At 37.1% G+C, this 24962-nt stretch overlaps 1 protein-coding gene and 1 long non-coding RNA gene across 2 annotated transcripts in view; one reads left to right on the top strand and one right to left on the bottom strand.

Annotated features, from left to right (window-relative positions):
* CACNA1D (calcium voltage-gated channel subunit alpha1 D) overlaps positions 1-24962 on the top strand; it is a 168770-nt gene that overhangs the window by 118896 nt on the left and 24912 nt on the right. Inside the window, exons 29-42 of the mRNA XM_053953667.1 lie at positions 241-442; positions 1524-1682; positions 2366-2476; positions 7974-8057; positions 8388-8471; positions 16697-16735; positions 17152-17280; positions 18009-18074; positions 18464-18555; positions 19814-19973; positions 21167-21294; positions 21399-21495; positions 22649-22751; positions 23806-23907. Coding sequence (XP_053809642.1) covers positions 241-442; positions 1524-1682; positions 2366-2476; positions 7974-8057; positions 8388-8471; positions 16697-16735; positions 17152-17280; positions 18009-18074; positions 18464-18555; positions 19814-19973; positions 21167-21294; positions 21399-21495; positions 22649-22751; positions 23806-23907 — 1556 coding nt within the window. The remainder of the gene's footprint in view (positions 1-240; positions 443-1523; positions 1683-2365; positions 2477-7973; positions 8058-8387; positions 8472-16696; positions 16736-17151; positions 17281-18008; positions 18075-18463; positions 18556-19813; positions 19974-21166; positions 21295-21398; positions 21496-22648; positions 22752-23805; positions 23908-24962) is intronic.
* LOC128794068 (uncharacterized) overlaps positions 8649-24962 on the bottom strand; it is a 44052-nt gene continuing 27738 nt past the window's right edge. The window contains exons 2-3 of the long non-coding RNA XR_008432975.1: positions 17063-17220; positions 8649-8923 (exon numbers count right to left, since the gene is read on the bottom strand). This is a non-coding gene — a long non-coding RNA (uncharacterized LOC128794068). The remainder of the gene's footprint in view (positions 8924-17062; positions 17221-24962) is intronic.

Below are 24962 nucleotides of genomic sequence, written 5' to 3'. Positions count from 1 at the left end.
TGGGGAAATAAATATATACATGAAAACTACAAAAGTTCGGTCATTAACTTAATTATTTCAGAAAAAAAAGAATATAACAATGTGTGCTATTGATTTCTATATTCTTGCAAGCACTATCAGTAAATAGAAGATGATATCAGTGAACATCAGACCATTTCAGAAACCTGTCCTCTGAGTCTGCATATTTTACTATTGTCTCATTTTAATGGTAATAAAGATAAAATTTTGTTTGTTTTTCAGGCTGCTATACAAAGCCATTGATTCAAATGGCGAGAATGTAGGACCTGTATACAACTATAGAGTGGAGATCTCCATTTTCTTCATCATCTATATCATCATTATTGCTTTCTTTATGATGAACATATTTGTTGGTTTTGTGATTGTTACATTCCAAGAACAGGGAGAACAAGAGTACAAGAACTGTGAGCTGGACAAAAATCAGGTTAAAATAAATAATGATTTCTTAAGCTTTGAAAGTAGCCTTTTGTGTTTATGCATGAAGAGCTTCCTTTCTGCTTTGGGGCAGAAGAGGGCACCAGACACATAGTATTTATTAATTTTTTTACTATCTGGCTATTTATTTAACTAGGTATTCAGGTGGTTGTACCTTTCTGTGAGCCCAACCCATCAGTGTTTTTGTTGTGAAATGTGTCCACTAAGCTTGTTGGCTTCCTAGGATCTTGCTTTTTGGTGTCACATTAATAAGAATACAGCCAGGTTATCCTGAGGCAAAGATAGGTTTTACACTAAGAACTGGAAAATAATTTTTGTGTTCCAAATAGTCTGAAAGTGTCCAAAGTTCAAGTTTTCAAAATGTTCCACTTCTCAGCCCCATTTATTTAGAAATTCACAGGGGATATTCAGATTAAAATTACAAAAATCTGTCCCCATTTACTGTTTAATCCTTTGACTGAGAAACTTATAAGTCAAAATTTTTTCAGATGTTTCTGGCTGACTGTAACACACTTCATTTAAAGAAAGCCAAGCATAAGACCGTAGCCAGGATTCTTTCTGCACGATGTGCTCCATTAGTCAGGGCCTTTAAGAAATCCTCCAGAGACAAGTAGGAGGCCCAGCCCTAAAGATTTTGGGCAATTATAGGTTATGAGATGAATTTATGATGTTCTTACATATGTGATTTTGCTGGGCAATTTAACTGAGCTATTAGAAGTAACACCTCCTCAGTGGTTATTTTGCTGATTCTAGGGGTTTATGCTAGGCCAGGGTCATTGGTGGTTGACAAGGGAGTAAAAACAAAACATGGTTTAGAGATGACTTAATAGTCCTGCTATGTACTATACCCATACTTACTATAATATATTCGTATATAAAGGCAAAACCCTCCAGAATTTCCATGAACATTATTTGATTTTGGCATGTGGCTGAGTAATGGATATGGTTAGATATAGTTGTAAATAATCAAGGATTGGTGAGCTCCTTGTGCACTTTATTAATGCTTAATAATAAAAGCTGATTTTCTGCTAGATTATAGTCTGACAGTTTTTGCTGCATTTGCTTTTCAGCGTCAGTGCGTAGAGTATGCCTTGAAGGCACGTCCTCTCCGTAGATATATTCCAAAAAATCCTTACCAGTACAAGTTCTGGTATGTGGTGAATTCTACTGGATTTGAATACATCATGTTTGTCCTCATCATGCTGAACACCCTTTGCTTGGCTATGCAGGTAGGAAAAGCAGGAACTCTTGTGAAGCTGTTGGCATAAATTGAGGGGAAGGATATAGGAGGTACAATGCCTTTAAATTATGGCAACTTGTATTTTTTTATGAAGTAGAATTTTAAAGAAAGCACTTCTGATCTCTGTACTTTTCTGTGACATGTTCTAGTTGTCTCTTTCTTTCCCTAGTATTTCCAATTTTGTTAAGAGAAAGCATGGTTTGAATTCAGTTCACAAAATCAATCTGCTTTTTTCAGTATAGTTGCATACACTGTCCTGTTAAAAATATATCTCCTACACACTGTGTTATTTTGTGACTACCATACTTCAGGCTTTCTAAGCAGGTGTGACACAAGCCTGTGTAATTTTAAAACCTTGCATATAAAACTTGGGAAAATGTTGTTATCTAATACTCCTCTTTTGAGGGAACAAGTTTCTCTCTGGAGATTCCCTTAGGATGTTGAGGAATGACAGTTTTGTTCTGCTCTGTGCCTAAAAAGAATAAATTTAAACAGATTTGTGTTTGACAAGGGATACTCAGCTAATCTTCCATTTATATAGATGTGCTTCATACATTTTACTAGAAAATGTTTTCCTATGCTGATTTTTTGTCAACTTTGTGTTAGGCTGCCTTACTTTCACTTCATATTTTAAAGCCTTTACTTTTGTAAGTGTTTTATTTTTCTTCACAGCACTATGGACAGTCTAAGATATTTAATGATGCCATGGACATTATGAATATGGTTTTCACAGGAGTGTTCACTGTTGAAATGGTTTTGAAACTGATTGCATTCAAACCCAAGGTAAGTTTAAGATATGCTTTAATTAGGTCATCACCACAGGAATTAAGTATGATGAGTTTCACACTTGTTGTATATTATTCGAAGAACAAAAAGAACTAACATTTCCCACCCACCTTTATCTATCAGAGAAATTACAATAGAAATGTAACTCCACGAAATGAAATACAGATATCAGAAAAAAAATCTAACAAAGTGGTTAATGAGATCTGGAATATTTTGAGGTAATGAAAATGTCCCTTTCTAAATCAGATAAATCATTTCCTGTTACAACATTACCACATCTCCTGTTCTGGGTACGACATTCATTACTTGACACTAATTTGATCTCCAGTAAAGACCTGTATCCTGTGTAATTTCCCATTTTAAAATGCAAAATGATTTCTTTACTTTATAAAATATAGCCAAGTATTACAAACATAAGCATAAATAATTTGCATATGCAATAGCCTTTATAGATTTTTATGTTTTCAGTTATATATACATAATATTTGGTAGAAGGCCCCACACTGAGTGGTTGATTGCTTGTTTTAAAGGGACACTGTCAATATGAATGATGCAGACACTTTTTCAGAAGTAGACTTGCAAGAGAAACTGGTAACTATAATTGAAAAAAAAAAGATAAAACTATCCTGTGGCAGTTAATGCAGCCTTTTTGTTCAGTTCTCATACTGCATTTATGAAGTGCAGAAGTTAATGATGAACAAACAGACTAAATTTGTTTTTAGTACAATGAAATTAATGCTTATTCTGGGCTATGTAAATGAGTAAGATGTGTTCACTTGCTACACTTGGAATTTGAAAAAAGCCAGATGAGCCATTTGGAGCTTACTGCTCTCACCATCCAAGGCTGGTACTTTTTCTTTCCCATTGCCCTTCTTTTAGAGCAGCCAGGCTATCTGCCCGTGGGGCTGGCTGTGAGCTGTGCCCTTTGCTGGTGTGAAGCAGCCCTGGCTCTGTGGGCAGCCCCTGCTCTGAGCCGGGCACTTGTGTGCTCCCAGCACGGCTGCCCGCAGCTCAGGCTGCAGCAGGTGCACAGCAGCTTTCCACACCTGCAAAACTATTTCTTCAGCTTGCATTTAGTACTGAGCTTGGCTGTACAGCCTGAGCTACTTGGTTTAAAGCCAGCTTTATTTTTGCCTGCAGAAGTGAAGAAATAATCCATCTCTTGAGATCTGGTGTTGAGATGTGAACTGTGGAGTTCGGGGTGAATGTTTACCCGCTCTCCCGTGGTCTCGCTCTGCGCTGTCCAGTCCATTGTACATTTCTAATGAATTTATTTGTATTTTTGTGTCAGCTATCTTATTTAAAGGCTAAGGGTTTCACATTAAAAATAGTACAATATGAGGCCCCAGAGGAGATAGCTCAGCTGTGTGGACCACAGTGTCATGAGTATGCTGGTTGTGTTTCCTGATCTGTATTTCCTGTTCTATATCCTTGTTTTGCACAGAGGACTTTGCTGCATTTTATCATCTGCTTTTTGAAAGAAGATTGTGAATCCTTGTATGGTTCTCCATGCACTTGTGACTGTAGTCAGAAATAGCAGCTAATGCCAAACACAGTGGTCTGATCATGAGTGTACAAATCACAGTGCTCCATTTGTACTGTGGGCTTCCTACTTGTTAGCAAATGCAATGTGTTAAAACTGGTCTCTAAGACTCTGTACAATTTGAGCTTTAATTCTGTTGCAACATGCTTTCTATCTGACTGGATGCTTTCACTGTGAGACATCCCTGGATCTGAACCCTGAGAGTTTGAAGGGCAGACACAGCAGGGCCAGTGGAAGGGTCTGCTTTCCTGAATTTTGGTCCCCCATAGGTGCAGAACACCTTAAACTTTTTAATTAGCAGGACAAGGTTTAAAGATAATCAGAATTTTGGAAGAGACTTAATGAGCAGGAAGGGAATAAAGTTCATTTAAGGTTGTTCCTGTTATTCTTTGGAGATTGTAACCTTTTAAATTATCAGATACTCTTTAACAAAACCTATTGGCAACACATATTACATAGTTCATTAATAATCAAAAATCAGATAGCAGCCTTAAGCAGAATTTTAATATCTTTAATCTAAATTTCAAAATAGATGCATGTTTAAAACAACAATTAATTGCTTTAACTCATATTAAAGTTTATTAATAGTAGGAACAATCTGAAACCAAACTTAATGCTTTGCTTTAGGGTCCATGGATAAATTTCTTCTATTTCTTCTAGTCTGTGTCACTGGTGGGTGGGTCTCTTAGGCTAGTCTGACAGAATAAAGTTTTAGTTATTAATTTTGTGCCTTTAAAAAGTTATTTCAGAGATGTTCAAAACATCAAATAAAAACTCCATTTAACTCTGTAAAAAAAAAGAATAGATAAAAACCTGTTAGGTTTTATCTCATCTGCTTGACAGTGTCCCCTTAATATGCAGACAAAAGTCCTGTGAAAACGGTGATCTTTTGGTTTTGCTGGTCATATAAACTTAAGGCTACTAGAAATTATTGATGCTCTTCCTATGATATTGTGTTGTGTAAATCCAAGGCACTGCAGACTGCCTTGCAGCTCTGAAATACATACAACCTGGAGAAGTGCTCAGTAGTAAAGGTGATGCTGAGTGTCTGGCACACTTGACTGGGAGATTGGATCGCACAAGGCTTTGTAGAATGAGGCCCTAAATTTTCCAAGAGAGTACTAAAACAACTAAAATATTTATGTGGTAGATGTATGGAAACATATTTTGTTGCTAATTCTCTATGCCTACCTATTCCCTAGGGTTTGTGATTTTGTCCTTTGGCATTTCTCAATGAGCAAATTTTTCATAATATAAACTAAAAGAACAAGTCTTTTTCCTCACATTTGCTAAAATCTGTTACTCAGCATGGTTCAGTGATGTTCAAAACAAAATCCAGCTATGGAATAAAAAATAATCCATCCACACATACCGTATGTACAGCCTCCTGGTAGCCAGTTGTTGCTTAAACTTGTAATGATTTTCCATGTCGTTTTACATCAGATTTTTGTAAGAAAAAAGGAAAGATGGCTAGTAAGTGAATTGATCTTGGGTCCTTGCAGTGGTGAAAACAACTTATTTGCATGATGTTTATTTGCTGTGACTTGTCCATTCCTCCCTTTTCCAAAACCATCTTTATTTTCTCTTAGTTTTTTGTTTATTTGTATGCTTTTGCTTTACATATTAGTTTGAACAATATTTGTCTATACTGATGGAAAAGGTTTCATAAAATAAATAAATAAATGTGTAAATTTTTTTAGCTGTAAAGTGTTTTAGCTGTATTGAATCAAAATGTGATTTTTTTATTTCAGTGCTTTATCTTATAGCATGACTAGTAAAGTAACTTTTTCTATAGCTGAAATTATCCCTTATGTGGAGGAACTTTTTTGGTTCCTTTGTAGAGAAAGATGGATAGCACAGCTCAGGATTGTGCTAATTATGTGTTTGCTGTTTGCCAAGAGTCTCTTCTTTTGTGTATATATAGATAAAAATATTGCAATTCTAAAATGAGGGAAGATACTTAGAAATAAGAATGCGAATGATCGGAAAGAATATGATGAGAGCAGCTCCCTTTCTTTGGTTGGCAGCTGCTAATCTCATTAGGATTATAAATTTCAGTATTGTTGGGGTGCTTCAGTGTGGTTCTTAGTAAAACTTTGGGAATGGCTTGTTTCCAGGAGCAGGAAGAGTAAGGAGGGAGCAGCAGGGAATTGTGCAAGAGCTCTTTGGAGTGGAGGCATTTCTTCAGGAGGCCAAATCCAAGAGCACTGGGTTTGCCCCAAAACTGGAATTGATGGTTGATCCCAAAGAACCAGAGAAGTGCAAAGGGTTGTAGAGATAACAATACTCTGATCTATTTTCCTCTTTCAGCCCCTTCCTTAGACAAAGGAATGATGGTAGCAGTTTGTGTTTTAAAAAAGTAGCATTAGAAACAAACATAATGAGCCTTTCCTGACCCTGCTTCCTTTTCAAGAAAGTGGAGCTGTTGTCTACTGTAGCAGCTCTCTCATAGTCTCCAAGAGAAAATTTCCACCCAAAATAAGCCTTTTTTCAAATATTAATGTAATCAGGTGCATTAAACTGTGAAATTACTAGAAATTCTAACAGTTTAAAATCTTGAGAAAAATATCAGTCCAATTCTAAAATCGGTTTTGGAACCGATTTTTCTTTTCTCTGCTAACAACTCTTGTAATAACTTAAACTACTCAGCTAAAACATTATCTTAGAGCAAAGATGTAATAAAAAGTGTAACTAGATATAAGGTTAGATTAGCATGTTTGTAATTTTAAACTTCTTGCTAAATGTATTATTTTAGAGCTTCAATAGTGGCTGAAAAGTCAGTATTTTAAAATTAATTACCAAGAAATGCACATGTACAAAATGTACATTTCAGCTTTTCTCATGTAATGCACTTTCTTAGTCATGGTAGACTGATACTTTAATATATCTGAATGAGGTAAAGAGCAAGTTCAGCAACTTTTGGAGTTCTGAATTTCTATAATGAGTAGGAAAAAGCCATATATTGAAGAAACCTCTGGTCTCCATAGTTATATTAACAATTGTAATACATCTTGATTTGTTCCACACTGGAACCTATCTGGAGGATTCTTCTGAAGTACCTCTTTGCTCAAACGTGCTGTTTTATGCCCACAGTCAGCTAATTGCATTATAGACCTTTCTAACCCTTTGCAGCCATGTCCCAGGAACACACATGTGGGGAATATATTTAAAGGCATAAAATGTCAGAAAGGTGATGAAGCAATTGATGAAAATTTTCAGACACTGAAATTGATGAGTTTTCAGACACTGGACTGGCTGCACCAACCAAAAGCATTAAGAAATTGTTCAGGTTGCTGTGGTTCACTGGCTTCACTGGCTACAGAATCACCCTCTGATTGTAGGATGATCACCCTGCAAATGTAGGATGAGTTCCTATATTAGACCTAGTTTATGAATAGAAGATTAAGTCAGCTCTCTAAATTTTATGCACAGTTTCACATTAATTACTGTGCATGTTTAGCCGCTGATGAGATGTGACCCTTTGAATATTTTTACCAATCACTTAGATAGGACTATCACAAAATCCTTGATGATAAGGAGTTTTCAATTGGCTTGGTCTTGCAGGAATATAATGAAAGGGGTCTTGTTGTCCTCATTAGGGTATATATGTTAGAATTTTTCAGCCTTGCTAGAAGCCCAAAGCCAGTTTTGGATGATGGCTTGCTTGCCAGCATCGTGCTTATCTGATGGTGTGTTCTGCATGTGTAGAGTGTGTGTGTGTCTGTGTGTGTGTCTGTACATGTATATATATAATTATATATATACACACACATGCACATATATGTTGCTTTTCCTTCAGTAGGCAATATTGTTTGGTTTTGTTTTGTTTTCTCATTAGACCACAGGTTTTGTTTAACTAATTTCTGTTTATGCAAAACTAAACAGAAGTATGCAAATATTTGACATTTCATGTGTAATCACAAACGTTTGCACCCTGCCTGCTCTGTTCAGGGCTATTTTAGTGATGCCTGGAATACGTTTGACTCCCTCATCGTTATTGGCAGCATAGTAGACGTCGTTCTCAGTGAAGCTGATGTGAGTATATCCCAGCTTACTTTCCCCAGTCCCTACTTCTCTTTCTCTGTCTCCCCACTATTTCCATCATCTGGACAAGTCACAGATTTTGATCTGATGTTTCTAAAGTTTTGAGTACAGACCAGTCATAGGTCAATTATGTTGATATGGGAAATAAATAGCCTTTTTTTTCTACCAATCCTTTTTAGCTATGAAAGGGAAAGTTTAGATTGTATAGTGGTACATCAGAGAAGCCTAGAGTGTTTCTGTGTTATAACACTGTCCTTTTCTTCTCTTTTTCTGTTTGTGTTTTTCTCTTGCTCTCTTTCTGCTGAATGCTTGTCCTAACAGCACTATTTCACTGATGCATGGAACACTTTTGATGCCTTAATTGTTGTTGGTAGCGTCGTTGATATTGCTATAACAGAAGTTAATGTAAGTAGCAACTGTTCATGCACTAAAAAGTAATTGCTGTCATCAAGAAATACAGAAAATGTAAACTTAATCCCAAAAAAGTCCTTTTTTATAAAAGTATGTTTAATCTTGGAATCAAAGACCAAAACACTGATACAGATGTTTGTACAAGCTGCTGTTATTTATTTATATACTTGTATAGCTGCACATGCACACAGCACAGTGAGACAATAAAAATTGTTTTTCTATATATGCACAGAAAATATTAAAAAAAAGTAAGCTGATGTTACTATCTTACTTGAAGCCCATTGCTTTTTGTAGGTAACTTGACCAAGACAATTCAAGTTTCTGTAAGTTTTCAGTGGCTTGGTTTAACAAATGATGATTTCTTTTTCTGTGAGAGGTTTGGGTTTGGAGAGCATTCATATCTCATGAGGTAGCAGAAGGTCACATAGAAAGTTGGGCTTTCCATGCTGTGGAAAAGAGAATGTTTATTTTTTTCCCAGTCCTTTTGCTTTTCATATCCTGCAGTAAGTGTTTGGAAGTTTGAACTACTCTTAAAGTACTTGGAAAACTCCATCATTTACCAGAATTTTGTCTGATGGCCATTGCACATAATAGGTGTTTGAGCAACAGATTCATCTTGAAATTGCTTCCTGGTCTTGTGTTAAACTGTGAGAATACAATGATTAACTGACTTTTTGGAAAGAAAATGGAGAAGATGAGAGAACATGGGAGCAGAAAGCTTTATCCTGACCTTTAGACTTCAGACTGATTTTTCTCAGTTCTCTGGGGATGGATCTTTCTGTGAACTGAAGGAACCTGAGCTGACAGGGAGGGTCAGTCAGCCCAGAACTGCAGCGTCCCTTTGAGACTTTTCTTTAAGTATAATTATTCTTCATGGAGCACATTTTTAAAAGCTGCCTCTGATTTATTTTTGATTAGTTTTTTTCCCCTCTGTTTTAGGATGTGTTTTATTTCCCCAGAAAACTTTTGCATTTAGACTTACAGCTCAAGTATTTGCAATTTACCCACAATTTCCATTCACAGTAGTACAGGTGTAGGTGAGCAGAGTATCTGAGCAGAGTAAAAAGACCAAACATTTAGAATAGCTTTCCCTCATAACTGCAAAAGGCGTTTGGTTGTGAAGAGATTAAGGGACAGCTCAGAGGTGCTTCCATGACCAAAGCAGATGCGTCTGTATTCAGCAGTGTATGGACAGTGTTAATTGGACAGCACTCCTTGTAAACACTGGGATTTAGCAGTTCTCACAGCTGAAAATATTCTGGAGACCAAGTAATGATATCCAAGATAAGTACACACCACAGTCAACAACCAGCACTGCCATTTCTTAGTTTTCATGTTATTCTCACAAGAAAAAAAATGCTCATCTTTGATTTCTTTTACTTTTGCACAGCAGACTCTCTGTGTACTAAGCATTGTCTGTTTCTGGTCTTGCCACTTTTCTGTGCTTTGTTTGTGCAAGTCAAGAACACATATCTCTGGTCTTGATTTCCCATTTTCAACATGAAACATTTAATGTTGCAGAGTGTCCAAGGAAATTTCTTAGATTTTTACTTTCATTGTTTTGATTCTACTGAACTATTCCTGCTTGAGTAGTTTACTGTAAATTTCTGTCATCCAAATCCAGTATTTCAGAATCTTTTCCTCAGTATTTTTTCAGCATTCTGAATTGTGCCATTCCACCTGCACTTGTTTTCTAAGGCTGGCAGTGATCCTGGGAAATCTACATCTCTGCTGAGATGCTAATGAGACTTTGTTTCCAATGGGATTTCAAGCATGATTCAAACAGCACCTGTGAAAATTCCCACTAAAGAAATTTCTTAATCTGAGGAAGCTCAGACTTGTTTGAGGGCTGATTTGGAGCAGGGTAAATCACCAGCACTGACAGAAAATCAGATCTTGTCACAGTTTTAATGGCAGGGGCAGAACCATCTTGACTGAGCAGTGCAAAGGAGACATGAGTGTGAACATTTCATGTCCTCAGTGTGAATGAAACACGGCTATGGGATCACAGATGGGATTGCCCCGTGCTGTGGAAACAGCTCAGCATCACCTGGGGATGCTTAGATCCTGTGCAAAGGCCAGTGAGCTCTTCTAGCACACAACAAGTTTGCATCTGACCCAGTTTTTAAAGGAGAATGGATTGTACTGTCTAGGTACACACTGCCTTGATTTCACTATTAAATACTGGAAAATAAATGTCATCGCTTTTATTTTGTTAACTTTTTAAACATTTTATAGGAATATATATGCTTCCCTGAGGCTGATTTTTCTGATCCAGTAACCTCCCATTCTCATATAATCCAGGAAATTACTATGATTTGAATATTTTTGGTGCCTGTGGAATTCAATCTTTAATGTATTAAGCAATTTACAGGATTGCTCAGCATTCTCAAGGACTGGATCAGTGACCAAGGCAAGAAATGAACCACCTCAGAGCAACATATATTCTGGAAATAAAATATTATCTGTGATTATCTTTTTAATTTACTCTTTTATCTAATGTCCCTTCCTTCAACCTCCTTCTTTTATGAACCTAATTGGTTTTCATGTTCATTTTATTTTTAGAAATTTTTAGAGGCAAGTATATATAAGTAAATATACATGTGGTATAGCAATAAAAAATTAAAATCACTACTAAAACCTATATAATTACTTCTGGGTTCTGTGGCCTTTTGTTTTCAGAAACTTTCACATGTCATGCAAGATCTTGTGTGGTCATAGAAATGGTTATTTTTCAATTAAAAATGCAGAGTAATGATTGGCAGACACAAAGTGTGGTCAGTCCAGTCTAGGAGAGGGGCGTATATAACTTATGAGAATGAGAGAGAAATAAATTGGAAATAAAATCTGAATAAATAAGTTGTTAAAAGGAAATAACATACAAGTTTCAATCTGGCCTGACTGTGTAGAAATGATCTTACTTGTCAGCTCAGAAGCCATTTGGATGACCAACATTGAATGACTTAGAAGCATGATCACATTGTTGCAGTAGTGGTTGTGAAGGTTTTAATTCACATTTTTTATTTAAGTTTCTTTTACCATTCACGTGCTGCCAAAATGTTGAGAAAATGGAGATTTCCCTTTCCTCATCTTTTATGTAAATTATTAATGCCATCTTTATAGGACTGATTTTATTCTTGACATAAAAAAACCCTTCAGATTTTCTGCTGAAATAGGGCTTAAAGGAACAGCACTTATGTCTTCCTCCTGAGTCCCTCAGGAAAACCCAAGATTCTGTCTTGACTCTTGATCTTGTACTTGTGTGGAGGAGTGGAGTAAAGCCCCATGTCTGCCTCCTGTAAGAGATTCAGGATTCAACTTTGAATAAGAGCAGTCCAATTTAGTTTGAGTACAACTTTATGCACCCCTATCATATGTTAGAACCTAGCTGTTGGTGCTAGTAATTTGTATTTTTGGACGCTGTTGATATATTTTGTAAACTTCTGCAAACATCTCTCTTTAGGCTTAAGGGTGGGCCAGAAAACTATGTTCTCATACAGCTTTGCTTTCATTAGTGTGAAGTCTTAGTGCAATATCAAATCTCTGCAGTGTTGTAATATCTAATTTGGAGACAGAAATAATTTTTAAATTAGCTATCATATAATTACATATTAATTGTGAATTTAGAACTTAAATACATATTTTACAGGAGAAGAGACACTTATAAAAATATTTTCAGGGGTTTCTCACATTGATTTAAAATTTTAGTTAATTGATGTCTATGGGCATTTGGTTCATGTTGAACAGGGAATATAGAGAGCACTGATAAGACCACAAAGAAAATTTCTTGCTCACATCTGAATTGCAATAACTATTCTCAGAACAAATCGTGCGTGTTTATGCACATGGACTCACAGCACACATTTCTGGAGATATTTTGGCAACCTGAATGTTTTTTTATATATGCTATTGTCATCATGTGTGTTCATCATTCAGATGCTTCCTTCTTTAATTATGGTGATGAGGACATTATCATCATGTGTCATTTGTTCTGACATACTCTTGGACCCTTTGGCACAATATGTAAAAAAGAAGCTTTTGACCACCACCATTTACTAACATCACTGGTTGTCACCATATTTATTTTTTGTTTAAGCACAGAGTTTGCTTCCAAGGCATGATCCAATCTGTTTCACACTGTTCACAGTTTGACACTGAAGTTCTTTATAGTCAGGATGTTTATTTTTAACATTTGTTGCAAAAATTTGTGTAACAAGGAGTTCCTGTTTAGGAAATGTGCTAAATTTTTCATAAGCATCATTAGTACTTGACCAAAATTGGTAGTTGGTTGCAGACATTTTCATCAGTGAGTCAAAAATGTAGGTTGATCATTAGTTATATTTTTTTGAGGATTGGGATTGTTTGAGGAAGAAAACTGTTGTGTTGCCCTTCAATTAAGTGAAAAAGAAAAATCATGTATTACTGCCTATTTGAAGTAGTTAAGGGTTGGCTCAAAATCACAAGGCTATGAAGTGCTTTGCTGACCTGGGCTCTGAGTGTGGCTGGTCCATGGCGGACAGAACAGGCAGAACAATGAGGGAGTGTCTGTGCTCACTGCCCTCACTGCAGTGTGTCTGTCAGCCAAGCAGGGAAAGCAGAAGCTAGTTATTCCAGCTGTGACCATTACCAGACTTGTAGCAGACAGAAGCACACCTGTCATCTTAGGAATCACACAGTCCCAGTTTTTGGGGGACAAAAAAATCCTAGTAATGACCAGCCAGTCTCAAAGCATTTGGGGCCAAGTAGCATTGGAATGATTGGTGGAAAATGAGGGGAAAGAGGAGGCTGGAGGTAGATTGTCTGACCACAGGTAATTTTATTTACCTTCTTGTCAGCAGATACCATCCCTCTGCTCAGCCTGTCCCCTTCAGTCTCAAGTCTGTTCTAATACTTCCCTACATGTACAAAATCAAAATGTGCCACCCTCTTATGTGTGTGTGTGCACATAATGTCACTGGGGCTGCAAATCAGGCTGTGTGCCTGGGGACTGTCTGGTTTTCCCTTATCTGTAGGAAGTAGACACTCTGTTTTTGTCAGTCTGTCTGTTATTGTTGCTGAAGATTGTCTTATCCTTATCTCAGTTCCCCAGATCTGAGCATTGCTTCATGCTGGATGGACACATGTAACCATTAACTTTGTCTCCCAGATGAGCATTTCCTTTATAAATAAGTATGAATAATGTTTTTTTTTTGTGGTATATCACTACACTAGCTTCATTAAAATTGCTATTAGTAAAATAAACTAAGCTGCTGTATTATTAGAGGGAAATGCCAAAGAGGGTAAAAAATAGATACACCCTAAAATGTCAAAACCAAAACACTTGCCCAGTGAGGAATGCTTTCAGCTTCAGTAGGAAAAACTCCTCTTGTATTAGGAGCTCTTACTTTGTTTCTAGCATTTATCTCCACCTTGGCATTATTGTACAATTTGCTTTTTGTGAACAGAGTGTTTTTATTTTCCATTACTGGCCTGCACTTTCCAGTGTCCATAATTTGTAATCTCTTGCATATGACATCCTAACACTCCCCAGCAGCCTCAGATGAGCCATCAGAAACAGGCAATTAGGATTTCTTAGTCCAAAGAAGCTGAGGAAGAGGGATTTGGGAGGGGAGTGTGCATTGGGCAGTCCTGGGCACACACCACTGTGCAAAAACAAATCCCTTCAGTGACCTCCTGACAAAAAAAAAAAAAAAAAAAAAAAAAGAGGGATCATTATTCCAGAGCAGCTCCACTAGAACTGATAGTTTGGGTAATCTGACCTCTGCATTTTTAAAAGTGAGAATTAAGTAATTACTAAGAGGGTTATATGTAGAAAACATTGTTTTTACTGACTTCTCCTTTTGAGTTTTTTTTTTTTCATAACTGAGACATAATGCAAACTCATTAATTTTTTGTTTGGAAAAGTGATTAAATAAAAATATGAAGGACCAAAGTATCCTTTTTCTGGTGTTATCTATCCCATTATATTTTGACATCCTAATACTGATGCTAACTTATTTGGGGCCCCATCCTGCTCCCATAAAATGCAGTGGGGAAAATTCCCAAATGCCAAATTGGGAAATTTGAAATTTTATTTCATTTATTTTAATGTCAGTTTGTGATGATACTGTAATTTAATCTGATCTCTATCTGTCAAATACTATGTTCAGTTTTTGATCATACAAAATACCAAAGCAAATTAAGTAATTTGCTAGCTATTTAAGAGAGTATCAAGCTCAACCTGAGTCAGTCACCAGAGATTAATATGACATTTCAGGCTTCATCTGCAGAAGGTGTACTTAAATCTCTTTTCTTTAAAGCTTCAGATTTAAAGGATTTTTTTCTGTGCTAAAAAGTCAGTAGCAATGTGGGTCTGTGTGCACTGGCGCAGGTTTGGGATTGATTTAGGTAGGCAGCTTTGCAAGATGGCTTCCATGATCTGTGATATTTTGACATTTATGGTGTTCGTGATAATGAATTTTTTCTTAATTATATTTTGATGATTTTATTTCAAATTGTTGAAATATACAGAGAATTTCTAATGAAGCAGTTGTCTTCCCTTAGCAGCAGATTTTCCATCGATTTTATATAAGTTCTTATAAAGTTTAGGTGTTACAGCCAGTTTTACAAATACTCTGCTTGCTGAAGTATAATAAGGAGATTTTGGTTTTGGTTAATTTAATACATAAATTTAGTAATAATCCCTCATACAGTGAAAAACCTCTTTGTTTCAGAATATATTGATATCCCATCAACAGAGCAGTAAAGTATCCATACGTAACTTGCACATAGTTGAGCAAACCACTATTTTTACCACATTTTCCCCTCTTGATGCCTTTATATTAAATATGTTTTGAAAAAAGTAATAGAGAACACAATCAGTATTTTAATAATGATCTGATTTTTTAAAAGCACTACCTCTTGTTGCTTTTCTTTGCCACAATAAGTTTGCATAATATATTTTCAACAGAATCAGCTCCTTTCTTTTCCCTTCCTTCTCCTCAAGTTTTATCTTGAGTACCAGCAGTCTGTGAGGTTTGAGTAGGTGAAGTGTGGCACTGAGTGTGGCTGGTGCATCCACAGCGTGCTGGGAGCAGCTCTGGGGTGGCATTGTGTTCATTGCTGCTCTGAGTGACAGGAATTGTTGAAAGGCGCCTCTATAAAAGGAGGATATTTTAAGCAAGAGGGTAAGACTCATCACTGGGATCTAACATCCAGAATCCTGTTTTTTCTAGTGCTATAAATGTTTTTAAAGACACTCCAATTTTGGAAGAAGCTGCTGCGAGTTTGTCATTGCGCAAGCAAGCAGAGAACATTGGTCCTTTAAGCTTTGCTGCCTGCTCTGCAAAGTGTGTGACCATTTAGGCTCTCAGGAAAGTTTCTTCAAAATCACACAGAGAATAAAAGGAGAAAAATGAGATGCTCCTTGCAGCATACCGAGTTTGGCTCTTTGAACAAGAATTCGTGTGAGCCTCTCTGCTCGCTGTAGCACCTGAGGGCTGCACAGACCTGTTCCAAAAGGATCAGTGAAATCCTGATCCCTTTGTCCATGCCTGATCCTGTTCCCTCAGCTCAGGTGTGGGGAGAGAGTTCAAGAGTTGCCTCTCATGCACTGCTGGGCAGGCTCAGCCTCCAGGGTGTGGGGCTAAGAACATTTGTGTGTCCCTTTGTCCTCCTTGGGCGCTGCAAGACCCAGAGCTCATCACGGAGCCACCCCACGGGAATTCACTTTGCTGTAAGGGAGCTCCTGGTGTGATATCAAACACAATTACTCGACTCTGGTTAGATTCCAATGATGCAGTAATTAATCTTCAAAAAGAGCAGAGCAGAAAAGGACCTTGAAAGGCCAGTTTGGCCCCAAAGCTTTGTTCTTGAGTTTCAGGTGGGCTTCCTGCTATGATTTCATACAATCTGTGGAAATTGATGGCTTACGTTTTTTGGCCTACATTGGAGTGGATCTTTTATTTTGTATTTACTTTCCACTGAATCTTTTAAACATGTTTTATACCAGCAGTTTTTATTATGAGTCAGCCAACAGTGTTTTAGAATGAGTTAGCCAGCATGAATAGATAAGAGGATGGTTTAATAAGGGAATTAATGTTTTGTTCAGGACATATATTGAGTTGAAAGATGTTAATTTTCATTTTGAAATTTAAAATGTTCTTAATTTTGCTTATGGTTAAGCTAACTTTTTAATCTTTTATTTGATTTTAATATTTAATGTTCTTAATTTCTTAAAGCCAAAGCCAACTGAAACAGTCACAACTGATGAGTCTGGGGTAAGATCAGCAAAGTGACCCCAGTGGTTTTACCTATACTTGAGTTTATTCTTTTTACCATGTCTTTTTTCCACCAAGTTTTTCTGTATTTTTCATTCCTGTCTGACTGCAAAGGTGTTATGCAGTGGTTTGCATTCATTGTCAGTGTTCTATTGGAGTCTATTACAAACAAACCCAATACGATCCTATTAACAAACCAGAAAACTTGGAAATGCATGTGATGTGTGAAGCATTTCTACAGGTCCTGTGTTTTCAGCATGTAATTTTTCCTTTCATATCATGGTTATCAAGGTGAACAGGCTCTTGAGATACATTTCCAAATCTTACCTCTTCCACCTTTGCATTTTATGTTGTTTTTCTGGAAGTGTTGCATGTTTGAGTTTGTATTTGGTTTGACTTTTCCTGATGCTCTTCAGAACTCTGAGGACAGTGCTCGGATCTCCATCACTTTTTTCCGTCTCTTCCGTGTGATGAGGTTGGTGAAGCTGCTGAGCAGAGGAGAAGGAATCAGAACATTACTCTGGACATTTATCAAGTCATTTCAGGTTAGCACAGTTATTTATTTGCTTTATAATTGCAACCATTTATGCACCAAATTTTATGGAGCAACACCCTCTAGAATGCAAAAATATTTTTTTGATTTAGTGTTATCGATAATGACATATTTCAATAAATTTGCATACTAATGCCAAAATTAATTTTACCAAGTACTTCTGGGAGTCTGAGGGTCATTCTTTGTCATTTAATATTAGCTGTTACTGTGAGGTTTCTGTGGTACTTCTGGAAAAAATATTTGGCCTATTTAAAAGAGATGGGAGAAGTTTGACATACATAGGTCTCATACTTCCACACATTTTTATTAGGTGACTGGGAAAGAAGAATTTAACACATATTTTACATAAAACCAGTTTCATAAGTGAAATAGATACTTGAATCATTGCTCCTGAAAACTGATGAATGTGAAGCTAATGAAACTCTGTGACTGTACAGAATGAAGTATTTTTGTGTTAGAATCAGTAATGAAAGTAAAATTAAAAACACTAAAGATGATCTTTCCCTCTGGATTGCTGGCAGAAGTAATTTAAAATACAATGAAGCTGGTATACATTGCATGCAGCAAAGTATTAAGAATGACAGGTAATAACATTTTAAGCACTTGCATAGGAAGAAAAACCTTGGAAAAGTCTGTGTTGAACAGAGAAATTACTTTTGCAAATTGAAATAGAAATGATGGTGTGAGATTATTAAAAGACAATGCACCTGTCCCTTCTAGGCTCTGCCTTACGTTGCCCTTCTGATAGCCATGCTGTTCTTCATCTATGCTGTCATTGGAATGCAGGTAATTAGAGATTTTTTTAGCAGTAAACAACAGTACAGATCTGTCTGAGACTTGTTTCTTAAGTTGCTTATTGAAACATTCCTTTGGTGGTGGTGCTGTGTATAAGGCAGAGCTTTCAGAGTAATGGAAAAATCTTTATTTGGCTCTGATTTTCTTGATCAGGAAATTCCAAAAGACACGAGAGAAGAACTTGGTGTGCTGCCTTTTTTCCTTTCCTTGTATATCTGGTATATTTGCTGCACTTATGTGACTCTCATGAAAAATCTAAAGTATAATGTAAGTGTTTTTGTGAAATTTCATGCATCCTGAAGGAAGTTTAGATTTCAAGGTCTACAGCCTCTAACAGCACAGGTCACTGGAATGAGAGTCAAAATTCTGGTTTATTGCAGGTATTTGGAAAAGTGGCCATGAGGGACAACAATCAAATAAACAGAAACAACAACTTTCAGACTTTTCCCCAAGCTGTGCTTCTTCTCTTCAGGTGAGCAAACCTTACCTCTCACTCAGTGCATCCCATTTCACTGATCTATGAAAAATGTGCAAAATATGTTTGCAAGGGAGGATCAATTGAGCTCAACAAGCATCTCGTGTTTGTGGCTGTGTGCTGAGTGCCCTTTGGCACAGAGGGTTCTAAGGAGGTGATACAGAACTAAACTCCTTACAGCTCCTGTGAAACTCCTCCTTTGGGAATTCAGGCAGAGCCCAAACCTACAACCCAGACATCAATCTCTCTGAGCACTGGGAGAGCTGCAAAAGACTCTGCCCTTACTGGTATCTTTAGAAGTGCAACTTGTGTGATAATTTGAAGAAATGAAAAGTTATTGTAAACATAAAGAAACAAACTGTTCTTTACATTTACTGAAGGGGGTGTAACTTGCAGAAGGGAAATTCCAGATGAGCCATAGGAGAAGCTTCCTGATGGTGAAGGCAGCTAAATCTTCATGGTGGAGGGGGGGGATTATGGGATTTCTATCTCTGGAGAATTTAAGAAGAAGGCAAACATTTGCCAGGAGTGCTTTAAAATGTCCTGGAGCAAGGAGAGAATGACATGGGACAGGGATGCCTCTAAAGGTGACAACCTTGAGCTGTCTCTTGCCTGAGATTCTGTAATTCAGCTCCTGTGCATTGTTACTCACCTGGCTGGAAAAACTGGCAGGAGATTCCTTATCTGGCACCAAAGGCATCACCCACTGAGATCTAAGTCACTTGATGCCTTTGACACCAGGTAATGAACACAGCTAAAGATGTCATAATGTTGTAATTGTCTTTTAAAAATTTGAAATTGTGGAACTGTACACAGGCTTTATGCAACTGTGAAAGAAAAAAGCAATAGCAAAAATTAGAGACAGGCATTTCTTCAACCACAGAGGAAAGTTCATCTTTTACAAATATGTACTTTGAAATTTTATGGCAGATTTTCATGCACAACACTGCTTTTGTGCACAGTAACTCCACTGCAATAAGTATTTAACTTGTAAATCACAGTTTGGGGTTACAGTTTTTACATGCAAGCCTTAGTGCATTACTCTACCTTATAAAATGTGTCTGCAATGTCAGATTATGCTTGTCAGCTCTAAAACTTGCTCTATGCTTTTATTTAATTAGCTCCTGCTCTCAAATGTTCATAGTTCTCTTCACATTTGTGCTGGTACACAATGTGCACTGAATGTAACAAATGAATATGTTTTTAATCCATCCTGATCAAATATTGCTGAATTTATCTTTGTGGTGTTATGAAGGTGTGCAACTGGAGAAGCCTGGCAGGAAATCATGCTGGCGTGTTTGCCTGGAAAGCGCTGTGATCCAGAATCCGATTATAATCCTGGGGAAGAATACACATGTGGAAGCAATTTTGCCATCATTTATTTTATCAGTTTTTACATGCTGTGTGCATTTTTGGTGAGTTTAGCTTGTGCTTATTAATGGCAATGAGCTTTGACATTTTGGCTTTCTTCTGAATGAAGAGTTGAGTGTTTAGAAAATGATTGAAAATCCCATATCCAAAATATTTTGGCAGAGTTATGTTTTTCCCTACAGAGTCTTAAATCCTATATTTTCTACCAATTTTTACAGTGAGAGTGGTGAAACACTGGCACAGGTTGCCCAGAGGAGTGGTAGATGACCCCCATCCCTCAGAATATCCAAAATTAGGTTGGAGAGAGCCCTGAGCAGCCTGATCCAGCTGGAAATGTGCTTGCTTATTGCAGGGAATTGGTGTAAAAAAAGGACCTTTAGAGGTCCTTTCCAACCCAAACTATTCTATGACTCTAAATTCCCATGTGTGATGCTTTCTTCTGACTGCACACGTGTGCAGGGTGGTTGGCTGCACATTTGAAAGCTGAGCTAGCAGTCTTTTCAGTCTTTCCAGTCTTAGTTGTTATTTCATACATTTCTCAATGGTACCATTAAATATTCATTAATAATGGAGCTGCAATTCCCATGACTGAGCAGTAATGCTGTTTGTTTTGTTTAAACTTAGCAAAATTTGGATTTGCATCTCTACAAGTGTCCCCAGTTGTGGCACATGAGAAGTGAACAATAACTTTTCACCCTAATCTGTGGCAGAAATGGATTATTTGCTGTGAAATAATCATTGAATTATGTTTTTCCTCATTGCAGGTGTCTGGTATAAGCTGATTGATTTGGTCTATTCACAGTAATTGTTTCCTTGCAAAAGGAGAGTAGTCCAACAAAATTCTGTGAACTGATGTAAACATATGTTCTGTTGCTCTGTATCACTTTCAGTGTTAAGAAAATGTATTGTCATGAAATTGAATCCTATTCCTGAGATACACACTCTGTCATAATGTGTGAATTGGATCCATTCTTCAGCTTGATGTAGTGGGATCTGGTAAATTGAGGAAGAGAAACAAAACTGTGTTGTAGCCTATGTAAAAAATTGAGTACTCTAAAATACCATGTTCTTGTTATGTCATTATTTGATAGACTTCCATTTAGTTAAATGCAAATATTTTCAGTGATATTTGCCAAAAACTATTGATTTGCTTGAGTTCTAAAGCTACTACATATTGAATTGATAAAAAGTCAAAATAATGAAGGAAGATTGTTCTTAATTACTTTTTTCTTTTTAGATTATAAACTTATTTGTGGCTGTCATTATGGATAATTTTGATTATTTGACCCGTGACTGGTCTATTCTGGGCCCACATCATTTGGATGAATTCAAAAGAATATGGTCAGAATATGACCCTGAAGCAAAGTAAGTTAGATCATTTCTCTGATATCATTTATTTGGTAAAAACAAGCAGAGCAGGGTGTATCTTTTGGGAGTGGATGTTTGTTCACTGATGTGTGTGGTTCTAGGGGAAGGATAAAGCACCTCGATGTGGTGACGTTGCTGAGACGGATTCAGCCACCGCTTGGTTTTGGCAAGTTGTGCCCTCACCGTGTGGCCTGCAAGGTGGGTTTCAGCTGATTTTGTCTGACTGCAAGATGATAAACCAGGCTGGAGTGAATAACAGTGTGTAACAATATGTAGCAGAAAGTGAGAAGACAGAAAATTAATGGGAATTTAAAATTATATAGAATCTTTCAGGCAAAATGTGTAATTTTGATGAGGATTAATGGCATTTTAACGTAAAAGTTGAAAATCAATACAAAGGAGCTGAGTGATTGTTACATTATTTGATGGCTTCAGAATTATGGATATTGAGATTTTAGCAATTTCATTGGGAATAAGATCAAACCTGTTAATTGAAGGATTGATACAAAGTACTGTCATATATATACTTGTATATCTGTTTTATAAATAGGTAAAGTTGACATGTAAACCTCTGGGCTGGAATTCAATGTCACAAGGCATACTTAAAGCAAACCTCTGTCTGTATGCTAACATCAATTATTCATTGAGTAATGCTTTTTAACTAGAATAGAAGAAAAGCCAAGTCAGACATTAAGAAAATATTTTGATCAAATTGTATCTTTTCAGCAGTCAGGGTCACAGCAATGCTGCTCTAGAAGGAGAACTCTGGGGCAAAGATGGACTGACCCAAAGAGAAAAGCCCCTTTCACAGCAGTTCAGAGTAGTTGGCATAAGAGACTCACAAAATCACTGAGGAATCACCTGAGGACTGAAAGGGCTGAGACAATTCAGACCTGGTGCTCTGGTTCTTTATGGAGCATGAGGAACCCTTGGTGTGCCTGGGACACGACTGCAGCTGGAGTGCATGCCCTCAAAGAACTCTTTGTCCTTACTATTGGCACGGTGGGACTCAGTCAAAAACTGGGCTTCAGTGTTTGAAAGTTAGCTCATTAAATAGTTCAAGAAATCTTCTGTAGTTTTAACAAGTTTTAACTGTAGTTTTAAGAAGTTTTAACTTGTTTATAAGCATATATGTCATTAAAACCAAAAAGAAGCAATGCTGTTCTTAATTAGTGCACATCATACACAGGTAGGATGGAAACATCAACTTTGTTTTGAAGAACTTACATAATTTATATTCCTCTCAGTAACACTATTCTTTGACTACATCAGCTTTTCAAAAATTAACATTACTGGAGTTTTTTTTCAAAGAAAGCAGCATCGACATTTGTTTTCCTTTTCTCATTTTCAGAGGTTAGTAGCCATGAATATGCCACTAAACAGTGATGGGACCGTCATGTTCAATGCTACTTTATTTGCTTTGGTTAGGACTGCTCTAAAGATAAAAACAGAAGGTAAGGTTCTTCACTGTAAAGCCTTCACTGCCCTTGGCAGAAACCACAGTGAGGAAAAGTTACAATTTATTTCTTTTGCTGGACATGAGTAGGGCTGCCTTGGTCTCACTGGATCTGGTTTGCTTTTGGGTCATGGATTGTATTCACTGTTTCTAGGAATGCTTTGCTAGAAAACAAAAGGGAAAGGATAGTGAGGCCAAAGCCCAAGTTATCTCAGAAATTATTCTGTGTTTTTGTCTGGTCAGATAAAAATGTGCAGCACTGACATAGCAGGAGTTCTACTGCAAGAATGCATTTCCCTTCCTGCCCGAGGAAGGTGCTCCTTCCTCACTACCTCTTAGCTCAGTGCCTTGGATCCCACACTTGAAATCAACATTCCCAGTCTGGTTGAGGCCAGTTCTAACTGGGTAGAATCGATTTCTCTCTATTCTCTCTCTGTAGATTTACATTAAAGAGGGAAAGGTTTTTAAAGATAGTGGGATGTTTCAAAGATCTTTCTGTGTTTACGCATTTTTCAAATTTTTTTGCCCTCTTCTTCTGCTTTTGGTTCTGGGTTCTGCTGCTAATAACAAACTTAGATTAAGGCCCCTGAGGCATTGCTGTGTGAGCAGTGCAAGAGATGAAATATTGCTCAGTACTCAGTTGCTTGAACTTTCAAGCCTGTACAACTGAGTAATTGCTGTGATTAAGTAAATAAAGGCTCAGCTTTGCTTCAAGGAAGAAGAACCTTGTAAAGAAAAAGTCATAACTTTCTGTACAATTTAAGCAGAAGGAGTGACAGAGTGAGGCCAAGGTCTGGAAGTCATCTTTGACCTCTGTACTGCTCCAGAGCTGGATTTGAAAGCATTTGAATTGAATTGAAAGGAATTTGCTGTCTTATGCCCTTTTTTCTCTTTAGTTGTGGCATTGTCTTCTACATCACATAGCATGGGCTTGAGCCAAAGGATCCCTATCACAGTCTTTAATTGTATACAGCTAATTAATATCCAAAGGATCATTCACTGCAACTGATAACCATAATTACCATCCTCTGTTTTGCCATTCCTTGCCACAGGTAACCTGGAGCAAGCCAATGAAGAGCTTAGAGCAGTCATAAAGAAAATATGGAAGAAAACGAGCATGAAATTACTTGACCAAGTTGTCCCTCCCGCTGGCGGTCAGTCCGATAAACTCTGCCATGTGCTGTCCTCTGTGCATGTTGGTCTATCCAGAGTGTCAGGAACCAAAGGAATAAAACTGCTAAATTTTGCAATTACAATGTGATTTAAGGACAACAAAAAATAGCAGAATGAATATTGAGACAATTATATCCTATTGCAATAGACAATACATAGAGGACTGATAAGTAAAACTTACATCAAAATGAGAGAGAAAGGAAAATGTTATGCTTATTTTCTTGCTTGAAAAAATACCTTATTTGACCTAAATATAGTCTTGGTTTCAAATCATTCAGCAAAATAAACTAGCTTGATTTCAATGCATTGAGCAAAACACCATGTTTTGTATTATGCTACATTATAGCTTATTTGCTTGTATATGTTGAATACTTCTGGGAGGAAAAAGAGTTAATTGCCAGCTTAAATTTTTTTTTGCTAAATTAATAAAGCAAGAAGCTAAATTATCTCAGTTACACTAGTTTAAACCCGAGCCATTCCACAGATGATGGAAATGGTTCAGATTTATGCCAATAAGACTGAGATATGAATGTGGCCCATTTAAAGAGATATTTGAATTCTAATGACACCAAACATTTGTGAGAACTACAAGGCACGTTTATTAAATGTTCTTATGTGCCATAAAATGACATGTCAATATCTCTCTTTGTAAATATATATATTCTGATATATATATATTTAGCCTTTTTCAATATATACATTTTTATTAATATGCTGTAGTGTAGGTTTAGATGACTCTTTTTTACTTGCTTTTTCAAGTTTTAAAGGTGCAGGATCTGTCTCACTGTCACTCATTCCCAGGGTATATTTACCCAGACATCCAATCCTCAGATCCATTGTAATCCCCTGGTGTTTCTTGAAGATTATTTTACCTTCACAGTTTGTGGCAGCTCCCAGGGCTGCTCAGACTCCAGCCCCTGGCCCTGGAAGGGGATGCTCAGAGCCAGGAGGAGGAGCACTGCCTGCACTGCTCTTGGCATCACCCAGGGGCAGCAGCAGCAGCAGCTCTGTGACTGGAGGAGCTAGCCTGTTGGTG

This window comes from Vidua chalybeata, chromosome 12 (assembly GCF_026979565.1).
Source record: "Vidua chalybeata isolate OUT-0048 chromosome 12, bVidCha1 merged haplotype, whole genome shotgun sequence".
NCBI lineage: Eukaryota > Metazoa > Chordata > Aves > Passeriformes > Viduidae > Vidua > Vidua chalybeata.
This window is presented reverse-complemented; position numbering and strand designations above follow the sequence as displayed.